The 19,270-nt window shown below is 51.7% G+C and overlaps 1 protein-coding gene across 8 annotated transcripts in view; it reads right to left on the reverse strand.

Moving 5' to 3' along the window:
- The window catches only part of neto1l (neuropilin (NRP) and tolloid (TLL)-like 1, like), a 414,770-nt gene that overhangs the window by 133,297 nt on the left and 262,203 nt on the right, over positions 1-19,270 (reverse strand). For 6 of the 8 annotated variants that reach the window (XM_072467143.1, XM_072467140.1, XM_072467142.1 and 3 more), the window contains exon 7: positions 15,301-15,529. The exons of the other annotated variants lie outside the window; for them this stretch is intronic. In XM_072467143.1, coding sequence (XP_072323244.1) covers positions 15,301-15,529 — 229 coding nt within the window. The remainder of the gene's footprint in view (positions 1-15,300; positions 15,530-19,270) is intronic. 8 annotated transcript variants of the gene reach the window in all.

Below are 19,270 nucleotides of genomic sequence, written 5' to 3' on the forward strand. Positions count from 1 at the left end.
GCTTGTGTCCTGTGTCATCATGTCGTGCCTGTCTATCCCGTGTGCTTGTGTCCTGTGTCATCATGTCGTGCCTGTCTGTCCCGTGTGCTTGTGTCCTGTGTCGTCATGTCGTGCCTGTCTGTCCCCTGTGTGCTTGTGTCCTGTGTCGTCGTGTCGTGCTTGTCTGTCCCCTGTGTGCTTGTGTCCTGTGTCGTCATGTCGTGCCTGCCTGTCCCCTGTGTGCTTGTGTCCTGTGTCGTCGTGTCGTGCCTGTCTGTCCCCCGTGTGCTTGTGTCCTGTGTCGTCGTGTCGTGCTTGTCTGTCCCCTGTGTGCTTGTGTCCTGTGTCGTCATGTCGTGCCTGCCTGTCCCCTGTGTGCTTGTGTCCTGTGTCGTCGTGTTGTGTCTGTCTGTCCCGTGTGCTTGTGTCCTGTGTCGTCGCGTCGTGCCTGTCTGTCCCCCTGTGTGCTAGTGTCCTGTGTCGTCGTGTCGTGCCTGTCTGTCCCCTGTGTGCTAGTGTCCTGTGTCGTTGTGTCGTGCCTGTCTGTCCCCTGTGTGCTTGTGTCCTGTGTCGTCGTGTCGTGCCTGTCTGTCCCCTGTGTGCTTGTGTCCTGTGTCGTCATGTCGTGCCTGCCTGTCCCCTGTGTGCTTGTGTCCTGTGTCGTCGCGTCGTGCCTGTCTGTCCCCCTGTGTGCTAGTGTCCTGTGTCGTCGTGTCGTGCCTGTCTGTCCCCTGTGTGCTAGTGTCCTGTGTCGTTGTGTCGTGCCTGTCTGTCCCCTGTGTGCTTGTGTCCTGTGTCGTCGTGTCGTGCCTGTCTGTCCCCTGTGTGCTTGTGTCCTGTGTCGTCGTGTCGTGGCTGTCTGTCCCCTGTGTGCTTGTGTCCTGTGTCGTCATGTCGTGCCTGCCTGTCCCCTGTGTGCTTGTGTCCTGTGTCGTCGTGTCGTGCCTGTCTGTCCCCTGTGTGCTTGTGTCCTGTGTCGGTGTGTTGTGCCTGCCTGTCCCGTGTGCTTGTGTCCTGTGTCGTCGTGTTGTGTCTGTCTGTCCCGTGTGCTTGTGTCCTGTGTCATCATGTCGTGCCTGTCTGTCCCGTGTGCTTGTGTCCTGTGTTGTCGTGTCGTGCTTGTCTGTCCCCTGTGTGCTTGTGTCCTGTGTTGTCGTGTCGTGCTTGTCTGTCCCCTGTGTGCTTGTGTCCTGTGTCGTCGTGTCGTGCTTGTCTGTCCCCTGTCTGCTGGTGTCCTGTGTCGTTGTGTTGTCACTGGACTGGGCCGGGGGGGCTGTTGGAGCTGCCCTCCCCGTCGCTGCTAGAGTCCCTGTGGGCTGGCCGCCCAGGCGCTGGCCAGGGGCGGTGTAAGCCTGATGCGCCCGGTTGATTTGAGTTGGCTGGCCGTCCAGGCGCTGGATGCGGGCGGTGTCCACCGGGTGTCCGGGTCGGTCTCCGTGTGGCCCTGCGACACAGAATACACCATCATGGTTAGGCGGGTGGAGGGGGTTGTGGGTCGCGGTACGGGGTGAGGGGGGAGTGCTGAGGGGAGAGTGCTGAGTGGCAAAGGCTGAGAGGAGAGTCCTGAGGGGAGAGTACTGAGGGGAGAGTGCTGAGGGGTGGGCTGAGGGGAAAGGGCTGAGGGGAAAGGGGCCAGGCAGGGCGGGGGGATCTCACTTGGTGGCTTGCTCCCAATCTCGGCAGGGGCAATCTCCCGGTCCTCGGGTCCACCAGCTATGCCCAGTGCCCTCTGCTCGTGCACGGTGAGGGGCCGCAGGTTAAGGGGGGGGGGGAGGGGGGATGACAGCATTGTTAGGCGGTCCGTGCATGCGGTTGGATCGATGTTGGCATTGGTGCACAGGGCACACGGCCAACGCGGCTTGCACGTGTGGCTGCAGCCATGCGGGTCACGGCTGTGGTTGTACCGTCCCCCTGGGAAGGAGGTGGGTGTTACACATGTGGGGGGTAGGGGTGTTGGTGCCATGGGCACATTGCTGGGTACTCACCCTGGCTGCCTTCAGTAGGTTGTTGAGCTTTTTGTGACACTGCTCGCCAGTCCTGAGTGTCACCGCGATGGCACTGACGGCCGCGCCCACCACCCTCCACAGACGCCGGACCACGTTGGGTGGGACACTCTGGCTGGGTCCAGGGTACAGACGCCCCCTCATCTCCTCGAGGGCGTCCAGGAGCGTCTCCAGGTCGTGGTCGGTGAACCGGGGCGCTGCTCGGCGTGGCGCCATGTTGCTCCAATGGCGGCCTGTGTGCTTGTGTCGCGTTATGTGCCACGCGGCGCCGCGTCGATTGCATGGCGCCGCGTCTCCGATGCAGCTCTGGGGCCGCGCCTCCCACCCCTGCTGGCCCCCTTGTACGGTGCAGAATGGGGTCCCGGAACGGGCGCCGACCGCGGAGTGAAACACTCCCGTTTTGATGCCGGCGCCGACAGTCTGCCGTCGGAACAGAGAATCGCGCCCAAGGTGCCCAGGAGACCGGCCCCAAGATTCGGAGATGCTGACCTGGCGAGGCCCCAGATGCGGTGGAGGCCAGGAAGGAGGTCCTGTTCCCCCGAGGGCCCTGTAGAGTCAGCCACAAGGCAGCCAGTGCTGCCTAGGATGAGGTGGCGGCAGCCATCAGCTCGGGGAGTGTGACCAGGAGGACTGGCTTTCAGTGCTGGAAAAAGGTCAACGAACTACACCGGGCAGCACGAGTGAGTAGACAGCAAAGCGCCCCCCTTCCCTCGCACCCTGCACAAGGGAGCATCCACCCGCCAAATCCCCCTATGACCTCCACAGCCCTTCCTCACACCCTCCTCCCACCACATGTGTGTCTAACGATGCCCTCTCTGTGACTCCTCAGAAAAAGCTCTCCCTTATACGTAGTGATAGGGCCCAGGCTTGCTGAGGGTTGCCGGACTTAGGAATCCTCACCTCCGTCGAGGAGCAGGCCCTGGTGGTGACCGGGGTGGGCGAGGACAGATCGGTCGGCCATGCGGAGGTTGTCGCATGCCGCAGAGCTGAGGAATCACCGGCTCCACCCGGAGGACCTGTCAAACATGAGTAGTGATTGACTTACTGACTGACTCATCCCTCCCACTGATCAGATGTCCATTCTCCTGCAGGTCCTCCAGCCGATGGTGCTGGCCCATCCCAGGTGGCCCCCTCTCCTGACCCCGAGAAGACCACCTCGGAGGAGAGCTCCGAGGAGGCAACCACAATAGTCGCGGCACAGCTGTCATCCCCATCCTCCACCAGCGCAGATACACACACCTCGGGGGGAAATGTTAGTGGTCAGGCTTCTAGGACACAATCAGGTGAGCATCACACTGCTGCTGATGTACATCAAGTGGAGGCAGGAACCCCCAGTCAGAGATCTGTAGGATCCCTGGACCCAGCTGGGTTCCAGCCTGATGCTGAGCCAAAGCTGATGGTGCTGACAGTGAACAACCTTGACCTTTAGAGGGAGTTGTGGGCATCACAATAGCAGATCCATAGCGGCTTGGAGGAGTCCCAGAGGCTAGGGGCACAGGAGATGGCTCTGGAAATGAGCGGCACAAAGGCCAACACTGCTATGGTGGCAATCTCAGTGGAGAGCCTGGTGCACAACATCGACAGCATGAATGAAGGTGCCCAAGGCATCGCGCAGTCGGTGACGGCCGTGGCTGAGGATCTCGGCCGGATGTCCGACTCGCTGGGGGGTGTGTACCCAGTACCAGGCCGACATCGATGAGGTTCTGCGGGACATGTCCCGCTCTCAGATGGGCACAGCCCGAGGGCGCTGCGGAGCTTTTCCAGTCGCAGGTGGGTATGGTTGAGGCACTGCAGAGCACGGCCCAGTTCCTGAGGAGCATGACCGAGGGTGTCGACACACGGTGCAGGGCTGGCAAAGCCAGATGATGCAGGGGCAGCAAGGGCTCAAACCAGCTGTTCCTCCATCCCAAGGTGTACCCCCGGGCCCTAAGGGCACCGATCAGGAGAAGGAGGTGCTGGGTGCCAGGCCGGACACGTCCCAGGGACCTGGGATGTTGGGCACCAGCTCCCCTGAGTTCCACTCCTCTGATGAGGTTGCATCTTGCAGTCAGCACATGACACCGTGCGACACCATCGCGAGTGGGGTTTGTACAACACATTAAACTCCTTTTTGCAAAACCATTACAATGCCTGTGTCACTTCCTTCCGGAATGCGGGCCAAACCCCGGACCCTTTGCCCATCTCTCCAGGCATCCCCCACACCCCCTCTATGATGGCCCACCCTTGCTGAGGGTCCCCCACCCTTCACCGAGCACTGGGTTGGAAAGCCCAGCACCCCCAGGTTATTTGCTTGTGAGCAAAGATGCTGACTCATTTCCTCGGTCCACTGAAGCCCTTCCACTAGGAGCACGTTTTTCAAAAGGGGTACTAATCGGCGCCAGCGTGAGCACTTGCTGGGGAGGCTGCTGAATGAAGTGAGGCCGTTGGATATGGGGTCACTCTCGTTAGTTATATGGAAATGGGGCTTAAGTGGTGATAATTGGTTTCTCGCCATGCTCCAGCGAGAGCCCGATTTCGCCGATGGAAGCGGGCCAGTTGCATCGCAAACTGTTTGGCGCCTGTCACGGATCTAATTTTTGGCCTCTCCCGCTATTCACCGGCTTTGTTACGCTTGAGCGAGATGAAAACAAGGCCGGAGAATCACGCACTTCATTAATGAACACAAAAGGTATTTATGGATAAAATTTGAACAGAACCTCATGGTAGCAGCTAGTTCCTAAAATGTATCTGCTTCAGAACCTTCTCACCATGGGGTGATTCCACACTCCATTGGTCGATTGGTTGCACAGGCCATGTGACCCTTACTCTGCTGTGTTGCCCTTAAAGGGACAATCATCACAGGAAACAAAGACATTAATTCTCTTTGCTGATTTCAATACTACCATATGATGCTTTTCCTTCTGACTTCAGTTCTCTTTTCCTGTTCCTTACAGAATGTGACTCTCAACTTTCGTACTGTCTCCTCTCTCCCAACCGCTTGTGGACTTTAACACGTTCCTGATACTACTTTCCTCAGTTGAGTACTCTCTTCATCCTCTGCCCAATTATACCACTGTCTTTTGCTGCTCTCTTCCATCCTCGTCTTAAACTTATACAGCCTCCCTGCTCTCCTTCAGCACATGCTTCCAATATTCAGTAGTCATACACAAAACATTTTTACCAACTTCTCGTACACTTCATTCATCTGGCCCCAACTTCAGTCCCAGCTGTCTCTCTCCATTAATACTGGGGTTGGATCTACAGGGGGTGGGGGTAACAGAAACCAACTCTGTTTTTGTGTCAGAAACTCATCACTGGGGGAAAACTGATTAGAATTCAGATTCTCCCGGAGGTGAGTTCAAGGAGACATTTTTCCTGTCCAATTAAAGCTGATGGGGGGCAGGTGTGGTTTGGTTTCAGAAAACCATGGCAGCCCAGCACTGAGGCTGTCAAGGGAGAGAATTTATGCCTCGACTTACACTGCGCAAGAAGAAAGCGCAAAGTCACAGCAGCGGGAGAGGCCTGGCAGCCATCAGGGAGAGGAGAAAGGTCCTCCTCCCAGAAGGTGGCAGAAGAAAGCCATCCCACAATGTAGTGGTGCCACATCTCTGTTCAACATCATCTACTTCCACCTCCAATTCCTCGTCCTGTCTTACCTCCTGCTCCTCTTCCAGTGAGCCATCCCAATGATTAAGGCTCCTGCAGGAGGTCATTGCAGGCTACCAAATGACTGATCCAGGTACAGGACCCAGTGTCGTCTGAGGCTATGATGTCTCATCCTGTGTGAATATGAAAGGGCGGCACAGTGGCGCAGTGGTTAGCACTGCTGCCTACGGCACTGAGGGCCCGGGTTCGATCCTGGCTCTGGGTCACTGTCTGTGTGGAGTTCGCACATTCTCTCCGTGGCTGCATGGATTCCACCCCCACAACCCAAAGATGTGCAGGGTAGGTGGATTGGCCACACTAAATTGCCCCTTAATTGGAAAAAAAAATATTTGGGTACTCTAAATTTATTTTTTAAAATGTGAATATGAAGTGTTTTCCTGGGTTGGCACGAAAGGACATCAGTCACCTGGATGATGCGTCCTGTGTGCACAACTGTAAGGTTCTGCAGAGGTCCGCACTGACCAGGTCACAGATTCCTGGGACCATCTGGCTTGAGAATCACAGTCTCCTTTGGCAATGATTTTCAGACGTCTCCAGGTACCTTCGGCTCTTTCTGTTGCGAGGCATCTTGCTGGGGATGATGGCAATCTCAATGCAGCCCCTCTTAATAATGTGGGAATCACTGCCAAGGTGGCTGTAGTATTTCCCAATCATTCCTCGACCACCTTTCTTGAATGTCCGAGTCCTGAATTCCTAGCTCAGTGCAGCGTCTCCTTCCCCTTTGTGCCCCTTATCCCTCTCCTCTGACCTCCTGATACCTGGTGCTCTGCTCCTCCTCTGCAGACTGCTGCTCGTCATTTCAAATGTCCTAGCTTTTTCTGGGTGCTGCACTCATTTCCAGCTGAATCCTTCCTGGCCCTCAATTGAAGTCCAAACAGCCTTGCCCACTACTCTGATGCCCACATAATGCCAGCAAGGTGATGAGTCCCTGTATTGGGAAAGTTCTTAAGCCTGCCTCCTCACACGACCTATGATGAACTGCGGCAAATTTGTCTTCAAAAGGGTATAAGCCCTTCAACCGTTGAAAAGCATGAACACTTTTGAAACTTATCTGACCTCGAGGACTCGTCCCCGACATGATCCATGTCTGACTTCAGCTCCCTTGATGCAGACAGCTGCAAAAAACTGGCTGTCCTCAGGGTCATTCAAATCGTTTTTAATGAGCCCTCACCTGCTTCATTTGGCCTGTTATAAGAGCAGGCGAGGTTGGAAGCCTGCGCTCTCAATAATGTCTCTGAAGGTAGAAACGTGGCCAGCAAAGCACCCCCGCCATTTCTTGTGTCCGCTTGCCTCCACTCCTATCTGAATTGGGCTACGGAAACTCAGCCCGTGATGTTGCATAACAGAGAGCTGCGCTATTTTAAGGAGATGACCATATGTTTGTTCTGATGGAAGGTCATAGGCCTGAGATAACCCAAAGATGTGCAGGTGAGATGGATTGGCCATGATCTCTGTGCGGGGATCGGTGGGCACGGAAAATCCCACCGATGAACTCCACAGACCTACTGAGCATTCCCGGCATCTTCTGATTTTAATTTCATGGTTTCTGTAATATGTTGAGATATCGTGTGATAATTCACTTCCGTTAATTGGGGACAGTCATTGAATTCTTTCCAGCGCACAAACGTTTGCTATCTTAATCCAGAACCATTTCGATTTATTCTTCATGCTGGTGATTTCGGTGACAGGGGACATAACTACCAGTGAGCAAAACCAAATCAGCTTCTATCATTTATTTTCTGCCTTATGGGTTGATAGCTCCTGTACACTCTCAACTGTCTCCTGTGCTGTCCTGAGGAAATGTCTTTACCACGTTCATCCAGCAGCGCAGTAACATGTTGAAAAATAAATTATTGTTCAAATGTTCTTCAGTTATTTGCCGTTTCTTTCCCATATCTCTTCCAGTAGCTAAATCTCTCACATTGTTGCATTATTCACTGCGCGAACACTTTGACAGCATCATTGTTATTCATTGCAAATGATCAAATTGAAAAATTGCAAGGAGAATGTCCTGTCTGACCAGGGTTAGAGATCTGGGGTGTCATTCTCCGCCGGCGGGAGTCTCCGTTTTGCCGGCGCCCGGGGGTTTCCCGACGGCATGGGGCTGCCCCACAATGGGAAACCCCATTGACCGGCCGGTGTTACGGAGACTCCCGCCGGCCGGTCGGGGCAGAAATGTGGCGGGGCGGGTAGGAGAATTTCGCCCCTGTTTCCTGACTAGCAACACAGTCAATGTGATCATTGTCTCTGGCTCCAATGAGTGATTGTGAAGGAAAAATGATTGAGGATGTCTTTCACAATGTCACCAAATAATGGGATACCCTACTGCTTTGCAGCCCGCGTCTGACAAGGAATAAATCAGTCGGATATGTTAAAATCCTTAATCGTGACTTCCGGTGGCGGCAATGAGTGAGTGAGCCGCACATTTGGGGGCTCTCACTCCGGCGGGATTTGAGGACTTGGTTCCCCGGTTTTGCGGGGCTGTGGAGCACTGAAAGGGCGGCCACGGGGGGCTAAGGAACGAGCAGAGCTGCATGGAACTGCGGGAGAGCAGAAAGCATCGCAAACGGGAGAGGAAGGGACAAAGGCAAGGTGCAGGGGAAGCTGACCCGGGAGCAAAGATGGCGGACCTGCGGACCTCAGACCCGGCGATCCAGCAGGCGCTGGAAAACATGCTGCAGGTGATAAAGAGCAGTTTTGAGTCGTTGAAGCGGGATAACTTGGACCCACTTCAGAAGGCAGTGGATCAGCTGAACCAGAGTCTGGATGCCCAGGACGAAAAAGTTAAGGAGCTGGGGGAGCGGTGGAGGAGCAGGCAGACGCGCAGACGATTGCTGTGCTAGAAGTCGACGGGATGAAGGAGAGACAGAGAAGACTGCTGGCCAGAGTAGAGGAGCTGGAAAATAGAGGCCGGAGATAAAATCTGAGGATCATCGGCCTCTCGGAGGGAGCTGATGCCACAGCGTTCGTGGCGGATCTGTTGATGCAGCTGATGAGGGCTGAAGCCTGTCCGCGACCGCCGGTGCTGGAGGGGGCACACACAGAGTACAGGCGAGACAGGTGCGTCCGGGGGGGGCCCCGTCCGATGGTGATTAGGTTCCACAGGTTTGTGGAGAAGGAGCGGGAGCTGCAGTGGGCAAAGAGCGCTAAGAGCAGCACGTGGAATAACAGTGTCCTTCGCATTTACCAGGACCTAAGCCAGGAGGTGGCCAGGCGGCGAGCAGCCTTTAAACTAGTTAAGGAGGTGTTGTTCAAAAAGCATGTGAAGTTTGGTCTGCTCTTCCCGGCCTGTCTTTGGGTTACGCATCAGGGCCAACACCACTACTTCTCCGAGCCTGAGGAAGCGATGGACTTTGTGAGGGATCAGGGGCTGGTCTCGAAAAAAAGGACCCACGGACGCAAGCTAGGGTCCGAGAATTACTGGTTGAAGGGACGCCTACTGTGCCTGGACTGCAGGTCGGCTGTTTACTGCTTTAAAGGTGCCATGTGGTGTATTTTTTGTGGGCAGTTTTTGCCTGTGGGGGATGTGGGGGGACGTGGGTTAACACTTTTCTGTGTACACAGCTGGGACTGTATTGTGCCTGGAGCAGCCTCGCGTTGCTGTTTGATGTTTACATCTTGTTTGAGCTTTCCCATCTTAGTGAGACTGCTCCAGTGGGTCGGAGTGGGGGATGGTGTGCTGGGGAGTGGGGAGATGAGGCCGGGGAAACAATGGAAGTGAGACAAGGAGGCGCCGGAGCGATGAGTCACCGGGCTAGCAGATTGGCTAGTCAAGGGAGTCAGGTGGGGGGGGGGGGGGGGAGAATACAGCCAGTGAATGGCAGGGGTGGGGTCATCGGGGGATGTTGCTAGGGGGGGAGGGGTGGAGTTATTTTGCTGATGTGGGGGGGGGATCTGAAGTAGGTAATGGAAAGGAGGTCGGGGGTGGAGGCAGTCAAGAGGTAAGCCAGGAATGGCACGGCGCATGGGCCGGGGGTGGGCCCAAGAAAGGTTATGGCTGACCGGCGGGGGGGAGGGGGGGGGGGGAATGGACGGACCTTGTGCCCCCCAACCAGGCTGATCACCTGGAATGTCAGGGGACTAAATGAGCCAGTTAAAAGGGCACGTGTGTTCGCGCATTTGCGGGCTCTAAAGGCGGACGTAATTATGTCGCAGGAGACATATCTGAAAGTGCCTGACCAGACTCAGCTAAGGAAGGGCTGGATCAGCCAGGTCTTCCACTCGGACTTGGATTCTAAGTCCAGGGGGGTAGCACTTATGATCAACAAGCGGGTTCAGTTTGAGGCGGAGGGCGTAGTCGCAGACGGCGGGGGCAGATTCCTTATGGTAAAGGGCAAGCTGGAGGGGAGAAGAGTGGTGCTGGTGAACATGTATGCGCCAAACTGGGGCGACGTTGACTTTATCTAAATAGTGCTGGGGAAGATCCTGGACCTAGACTCACGTAAGTTGATGATGGTGGGGGGGTCTTTAATACGGTCCTTGACCCGGGGCTGGACCGGTTGTGTCCCAGAACGGGCAGACTCCCAGAAATGGCAAGGGAGCTGAAAGGGTTCATGGAGCAAATGGGGGCTGTGGGCCCATGGAGAGCCAGACAGCCGACGGGAAGGGGCTACTCGTTTTAGTCACATGTTCATAAAGTATATTCCAGGATTGATTTTTTTATTGTGAGCAGGGACTATATAGGGGAGGTAAAGAATACAGAATACTCGGCAATCACTATCTCGGACCATGCCCAGCACTGGGTGGACCTGCAGGTCGGGGGGGGGGGGGGGGGGGCGAATTACCAACGCCCGCAATGGAGGTTAGGCGTAGGACTGTTGTCGGAGGAGGGGATATGTGAGAGACTTCGGAAGTGTGTGCAAAATTACTTGCAGGTGAACGATACGGGGGAGGTTTCAGCAGCGACCCTGTGGGAGGCGCTGAAAGCAGTAGTGAGGGGGGAGCTGATCTCAATTCGGGCTCACAGGGTCAGGGTGGACAGAGCAGAAATGGACAGATTGGTTAGGGAAATTCACCGGATAGACGAGGAGCATGCGGGGTCCCCAGGGGAGGACCTACTCAGGGAGAGACGGAGATTGCAGGCGGAACTGGGGGTGCTATCCACGAGTAGGGCCGTGGAACAACTTAGGAAGGCGAGGGGAGTGATGTATGAGCATGGGGAGAAGGCCAGTAGATTGCTAGCACAGCAACTCAGGAAGAGGGAGGCAGTCAGGGAAATAAGTAGAGTGGTTGATGGGGAGGGGAGCAGAGTGGAGGACCCGGCAGGACTGAATAAGGTATTTCGGGACTTCTATAGTAAGCTGTTCACTTCAGAACCCCCGGAAGAGCCGGAAGAGATGAAAAGGTTTCTGGATGGAATTACATTCCCAAAAGTAGGCAGGGTACTAGTGGACGGGCTGGGGGCCCTAATTAGAGCGGAGGAGGTATTGGGGGGCCTAAAGTCGGGGAAAGCCCCGGGACCGGATGGATACCCAGTAGAGTTTAACAAGAAGTTCTCGGAGATAGTGGGACCGGTCCTGACAAGGGTTTTTAATGAGGCAAAGGACAGAGGGACCCTGCCACCGACGATGTCGCAAGCCACCATCTCACTGATACTGAAGCGGGACAAGGACCCGGAATCCTGCGGGTCATACAGGCCAATCTCCCTGATCAATGTGGATGCCAAGCTCCTGGCCAAGATCCTGGCGATTAGAATTGGGGACTGCGTACCGGAGATGATTGGGGACGATCAGACAGGGTTTGTGAAAGGCAGGCAGCTGACAGCTAACTTGAGAAGATTGCTTAACGTGATCATGATGCCCCCGACGGGCAAGGAGGTGGAGGTAGTGGTGGCAATAGACGCTGAGAAGGCCTTCGACCGGGTGGAGTGGGGCTATTTGTGGGAGGTGCTTGGACGGTTTGGGTTCGGGGAGGGACTGGTTAATTGGGTCAGACTATTGTACTAGGCCCCAAAAGCAAGCGTTAGGACAAACAGGATAATGTCAGATTATTTCAGACTACACCGCGGGACCAGACAGAGGTGCCCACTCTCCTCGTTGCTGTTCGCGCTGGCCATAGAGCCGTTGGCGATAGCGTTGAGAGCTGCAAAGGGGTGGAAGGGAATGACTGGGGGGGGGGGGGGGGGGGGTGGAACATCGGGTCTCTCTCTATGCGGATGACCTGCTCTTGTACGTGTCGGACCCACTGGCCGGGATGGAAAATATACTGGAAACATTGAGGAAGTTCGGCCGGTTTTCAGGGTACAAATTAAATATGGCCAAGAGTGAGATGTTTGTGGTGCAGGCAAGGGGCCAGGAGAATAGGCTGAAGGAGCTGCCATTTAGGCTGGTGCAGGAAAGTTTCCGGTACTTGGTGATACAGGTGGCACGAGACTGGGGCAGGTTGCATAAGTTAAATTTGACTAGGGTCATGGAATAAATGAAGAGGGAGTTTCGGAGATGGGATGTACTCCCGCTGTCACTGGCGGGGAGGGTGCAGACTGTAATGATGACAGTCCTCCCTAGATTTCTGTTCATCTTCCAGTGCCTCCCGATCTTTATCCCACGGTTCTTCTTCAAAAGGACTGGCAAAATCATCATGAGTTTTGTCTGGGCGGGAAAATCCCCGCGGGTGAAGAAGGCGATGCTTGAAAGGAGCCGTAGCAAGGGGGGACTGGCATTGCCGAGTCTGATCAACTACTACTGGGCGGCTAACATAGCCATGATAAGGAAGTGAATGGTGGGTACGGGGTCTATCTGGGAGCGAGTGGAGGCGGCTTCGTGCAGGGGCACCAGTTTGGCAGCCCTGGTCACGGCTCCCCTACCGCTGTCGCCGGCCACGTACTCCACCAGCCGGGTAGTGGGGGCGGCCCTGCGGATATGGGGCCAGTGGAGGAGGCATGTGTGGGGGGTGGGGTGGGTGCGTCTGTCTGGGCTCCGATATGTGATAACCATCGATTCGCCCCCGGGAACATGGATGGTGGGTTTCGAACATGGCGGTGGGCGGGGGTGGGGAGGGTGGGCGATATGTTCCTGAAGGGGAGCTTTACGATTTTGAGGGGCTTAGAGGAGAAATTTGGGCTGATAAGGGGAAATGACTTTAGGTACAGACAGACGCGGGACTTTGTACGCAGACAGGTCCCATCCTTCCCACGCCTCCCGCCAATAGGGATCCAGGACAGAATAGTCTCTAGAGGAGAAGGAGGCGAGGGTAGAGTCTCGGATATCTACAAGGTGCTCATGAAGGGGGAAGAGTCCCAGGCGGAGGAACTGAAACTCAAATGGGAGGAGGAGTTTGGCGGGGAGATGGAAGACGGGCTGTGGTTGGAAGCTCTGCGTAGGGTAAACTCAACCGCAACATGTGCCAGGCTTGGCCTGATTCAATTTAAGGTCGTTCACCGGGCCCACATGACGGTAGCTCGGATGAGCAAATTCTTTGGGGTAGAGGACAAGTGCGCTAGATGTGCAGGAGGACCAGCGAACCATGTTCACATGTTTTGGGCATGTCCTAAGCTTAGGGGGTACTGGGAGGGATTTGTGGGGGTCATGTCCCGAGTGCTGAAAACAAGGGTGGTGATGAGTTCAGGGGTGGTAATATTCGGGGTTTCGGAAGACCCGGGAGTCCAGGGGGAGAAAGAGGCAGATGTTCTGGCCTTTGCTTCTCTAATAGCTCGGCGGCGAATACTGCTGGCATGGAGGGACTCAAAACCCCTGAAGACCGAACTATGACTTTTGGCCATGTCACGTTTTCTGGGTATGGAAAAAATTAAGTTCGCCTTGAGGGGATCTGTACTGGGGTTCGCCCGAAGGTGGCAACCATTCATCGACTTCTTCGCGGGGCAAAACCATTTATTTCTTTTACATATCAATTCCATTACATGATAATGGTAGCCAAGACAATTATCCTTGGTTGTTGTAAAAATGTGGCCGGAATTTTCAGACCGTTCCCTGGCAGCAGGATTCCTGGTTCTCGCCAGCAGCACAAACCATACCGTGGGTTTCCCGGCAGCACGGGGTGGCTTCAATGGGAACTCACATCGACAGCGGCGGGGACAGAGAATCCCGCTGCCAGCGAACGGCGCGCTGCCTCCCACCATCGAGAAACAAGTGGTTTGGGAGGCCAGAGAATTCCGCCCGATATCTGGTCCGTTAACTCCTTTAGGAAAGGAAATCTGCCAACCTTAACTGGCTTGGGCTACGTGTCACTCCGGACTCAGAGTAATGTGGCTGACTCTAACTATCCTTTGACCTACCATGCCACTTGGTTCAAGGGCAATTAGGGATGAGCAACAAATGTTGCCCTTGCCAGTTATGTCCACATTTCATGAAAGAATAAAGAAGATAAAGACAAAATCTTGTTCTCTTAACTTTAACATCGTGTCATGCAGAATGACGTTATTGCTAGGCGAAAAAAAACTATGCACAGACTGAACAGCCTAAAATTGGACCTTCATCATTGTATTATGAACCAACAGCAGTAAAACCTGATGCCACCACAATCCCCAAATCTGTGATTCAACACATTCATCATTGTTCCATTACCATCAAGTTTAATCGCCTCCAATTCAGTATGCATGTGGAGAATATGCTAGGAGCAACATCAGTCATACCTTAGTATTGGTACCACCAGAACTATATGCATATTAATCACAATATTAGACACATTATACACAAAGCAATGGATATGAATAAAGTAGTGATGAATGGTTGTGAACAATGAGGTAATCTCTTTGATTAACCATGTCAGGGCCCAGTATGTAGGTGCAAGTACACGGCTAAAACTGTTTCCTTAACTGCCTCATACAGCATCAACTTCACTTTAGCAAGTAGCGTTCATACCACACAAGTGCCAGGAAGTAAACATCTCCAACAAGAGAGAATCTAACCATCTCTCCATCTCATCCAATGGTCTTCCATCACTGAATGTGTCACTATTGACATCTTGGTGGTTACCATTGATCAGAAACTTCACTGGACCACACGTACTATGGCTAAAAGAGAAGATTAAAGATTGGGAATTCTGTGGTGAGTAACTCACCTCCTGACTCCCCAAAGCCTGGATATAAGGAACATATCAGGAATGTAATGGAATACTCTCTACTTGCTTGAATGGGAGCAGCTCCAACGAGATAGTTGACACCATCCAGGAAAATGCAGCCCACTTGATCGGCACCCAATGCAGCAGTTTAAACATTCACTCGCCCCACCAACAATGCAGAGTAGCAGCAGCGTGAACCATCCACAAGATGCACTGAAGCAACTCGCCAAGGCTCCTTAGATAGCACCCTCCAAACCCATGTTGTCTACCAGCTAGAAGGACCAGGGCAGCAGAGGCATAGACACTTGCAAATTCCCCTCCAACTGTTTTTAATGTACAATTAAATTCCATTAAAGTGGAGTGTATCCATCATCACTGGTTGAATATGACTAATGAGAGCTACTTTTAATAGGAAAGGGGCATATTTAAATATTAAAACAGGTAATAATATCAAAAAGTCATCAATGCCATATGGTACAATATTACTTCAACACATCTGTGTGAGATAAGGATATCAGACACACATGGCATTATACATTAGTGGATTCTTCTGATGCCTTTGTCACAGTCGGCAACCCGTGCTAACCTTGCACAACATGTCCCGATAGTGCCTACTCCAATAAAAGAAAACAATCCAAATATTGCATTTCAGGCTTACGTTCTTGAAAGGAGGTGAAAAGCATCTGGAAGTGACTGCTCCGACTCCCTTCATCAGCCCACATGCGAATGACGCCTAACCCTGTGCGAAGCATCAAGTCGTTGGCCACGGTGCTGCAGAATTTGGCTTTAAGGTCCTCCACCGCATTGCTTCCATCATAGATTGCCACAAAATTGCGCTTACACTCATTTGAATTCTGCATCTCGTAGTCAAGAAATCTCAAGTAAATCTAATGGAAGAGAAAAAGAAATCATTCACATAAACCTCACAGCTAAAATTCTTCAAAGTTAACCAAGGGATGTGTGTTGGCCTGTGATCAAACAGCTTTGAGCAAATACCAAAGAAATACAGGAGACACGCGCAACCTGCTTCACCAAACTGAAGAGAAGTGGAATGACAGAAAGAGCGGCCGAAAGGCTTCTTCCAACATTCATTCACTCTGGTCTCATGTACCAGAATGCTACTTGCAAAGCATATCATTCCTATTCAATCACATTTTAAATATACCAGTTCTACATTTCCCATTATTTCAATAAGATAGTCTGTCCTTCAGCAAGAATGCATTTAACTAAAAGGGAGCAGACATTAAAAGGCCAGGTGACTATGCTGCAAAGGCAGTACAAATGGCAGTACAAATGAACAATCATCAGCCATGGGTCAAGTTTCATACCTCAGGAAGCGCCAAGACCTTTGACTGAGCTTTAAAAATCAGAACAAGCTGGGAGCTGAGATAAAAATTATTCAGAGACGCAGAGACAATGAACTGACTTCATGAATATGTTAACCTCGAGATAACTGATGCAATCAGGCCACACAAAGTTATGCGTTTGCCCAGATTTAAGTGGCTGCCTTGACCATCAAACTTACAGTCTAGTGGTTCTAATACGTCAGGGCCGACACCCACATGCCTTGGACATGCAAATTCCAAAGCTTCATCAGAGGGTGAAACTCATTCACCAATCTGATGATTCTGATAAATCCTGAATATTTGCCATTTATATGTTAATGGTCTGTTCACAAATCCAGGATGTGGAATTGATGCAAGATTTAAGACGTTACAATCAAAGGTTGTGGTGGTGTGGGAGCTGGGATGGATGGAATGGTTGTGTCAATCATTGCCATGGGTGTGATTTCTTTCAACTATAAGAAGTGTGCGTTTAGGAGACAAGGGAATGATTGCAAGGGTAACCGCGGATTGATCACCCGTACTGATGGGGATGAATACGTCTTGATCGTTAGGGTGAGTTTTGTCCGTAATGGAGGGGGGTGTAAGAGAATAATGTTTGTGAATATTGCGTGAGCTGGGAGGGAGCAGGGGATAGATAGTGTTATGGGCCAGGGTTTAGAGAACCCCAAAGTGTATCATGGAGTTCACCTGACCCACAACTTTTAATAGATTGTGGTATGGGGAGCACACGGCCCACTCTCCAGGTATGGTACAGCAGAATTGGAAAAGTATTTTTGAAAGCAAAACAATGTTTATTCTATGAACTCAAGTTAATCTTTTTAAAACATACAGTGAACATCTTAGCAATCATCCATTCAAATACAACCCCCAAAGAATACAACATTAAGTAATCCTTGAGCTTTCCTTTTAACATCCATAAGACTGAAAACAAAACCTTTAACAGAAGCACCTCAGGTTTAACTTCACTACTGAGAACAGTTACCACGTTGAAATCAGCAAATGGACATTCATAAGCTTGCAGAGATTCACACACATCCTGCTGTGATTGCAGCTTCTCCAATACTAAAATGAAACCAAACCCACCCTGCAGCAAAAAGTCGAAAGTGAAAGTAAAAAGCTGACAGACAGCCCAGCTCCACCCACTCTCTGACATCACTGCAGTAATAAACACCCATTTCTTAAATGTACTCTCACTACAGATATTTATATACACACCCATTTATAAACACCCATTCTTAAAGGTACTCTCACATGACAATAGAGAGATAGAGAAATAGATAGAGATAGAGAGATAGAGAGAGAGATAGATAGAAATATAGATAGACAGAGAGAGATATCAATAGAGAGATAGTTAGAGAGTTACATAAAGAGATAGATAGAGAGATAGATGGAGATAGATATAGAGAGAGATAGAGCAAGGTATAGAGAGATAAGACCATAACACTATAAGACATAGGAGCAGAATAAGGCCACTCGGCACATCGAGTCTGCTCCGCCATTCAATCATGGTTGATATTTTTCTGATCCCCATTCTCCTGCCTTCTCCCCATAACCCCTGATCTCCTTATTAATCAAGAACCTATCTATCTCTGTCTTAAAGATACTCAGTGATTTGGCCTCCACAGCCTTCTGTGGCAAAGAATTCCACAGATTCACCACCCACTGGCTGAAGAAATTACTCCTCATCTCTGTTTTAAAGGATAGTCCTTTTAGTCTGCGGTCATGCCCTCTGGTTCCAGTTTTTCCTACTAGTGGAAACATCTTCTCCAAGTCCACTCTATACAAACATCGCAGTATCCTGTAAGTATCAATAAGATCCCCCCCTCATCCTTCTAAACTACGAGTACAGACCCAGAGTCCTCAACCGCTCCTCATCCTCATCCTTCTAAACTACGAGTACAGACCCAGAGTCCTCAACCGCTCCTCATATGACAAGCTCTTCATTCCAGGGATCATTCTTGTGATCCTCCTCTGGACCCTTTCCAAGGCCAGCACATCCTTCCTTAGATGCAGGACCCAAAACTGCTCACATAACTCCATATGGGTCTGACCAGAGTCTTATACAGCCCCAGAAGTACATCCCTGCTCTTGTATTCTAGCCCTCTTGACATGAATGCTAACATTGCATTTGCCTTCCTAACTGCTGACTGAACCTGCACATTAACCTTTAGAAAATCTTGAAACAGGGCTCCTAAGTCCCTTTGTGCTTCTGATTTCCTAAGCATTTCCCCATTTAGAAAGTAGTCAATGCCTCCATTCGTCCTTCCAAAGTGCATAGCCTCACACTTTGGTATACCACATTGTATTCCACCTGCCACTTCTTTGCCCACTCTCCTAGCCTGTCCAAGTCCTTCTGCAGCCCCCCTGCTTCTTCAATACTACCTGTCCCTCTGCATATCTTTGTATCATCTGCAAATTTAACAACAGTGCCCTCAGTTCCTTCTTCCAGATCGTTAATGTATATTGTGAAAAGTTGTGCTCCCAGCACAGACCCCTAGGGCACACCATTAGTCACCGCCTTTCATTCTGAAAAAGATCCCTTTATCCCCACTCTCTGCCTTCTGCCTGTCAGCCAATCCTCTATCCATGCCAGGATCTTACTCTTAACACTATGGGCTCTTAACTTATTTAACAGTCTCCTATGTGGCACCTTGTCAGAAGCTTTCTGGAAATCTAAATAAATCATGTCCACTGGTTCTCCTTTGTCTAACTTCCTTGCTACCTTCTCAAAGAACTCTGACGGATTTGTCAGAAATGACCTCCCCTTGACAAAGCCGTGCTGACTCAGCCGTATTTTACCATGCACTTCCAAGTACTCCGCAATCTCATCTTTAATAATGGACTCTAAAATCTTACCAATGACCAAAGTCAGGCTAACCGGCCTATAATTTCCCATTTTCCGCCTCCCTCCCTTCTTAAACAGGATTGTGCCAGCTCTCTGAACATTGTGAGTTTGGGGCAGATTTGGAAGACATGCGGGACCGACTAGTTTGTGGCATTAACAAGAACAACATTCAGCGTCTTTTGCTGGGAGAATCCACACTTACTTTTCAGAAGGTAGAAATTTCCCAAGACATGGAAATGGCTGCCAATATTGCAAGGGATATTCAGAAAGCCAATGGTGGCACACAGGCAGGTGCACTGCATGATGTAAAGAAAGAAGCTGCACACAAAAAGGTGAAGACAGTGGATTGTTTTAGGTGTGGAGGGTCACTCAATGCCAATCATTGCAAGTTAATGGATACTGTTTGTCACCAGTGCAACAAGAAGGGGCCTCTGCAT

Source organism: Scyliorhinus torazame, chromosome 11, assembly GCF_047496885.1.
Source record: "Scyliorhinus torazame isolate Kashiwa2021f chromosome 11, sScyTor2.1, whole genome shotgun sequence".
NCBI lineage: Eukaryota > Metazoa > Chordata > Chondrichthyes > Carcharhiniformes > Scyliorhinidae > Scyliorhinus > Scyliorhinus torazame.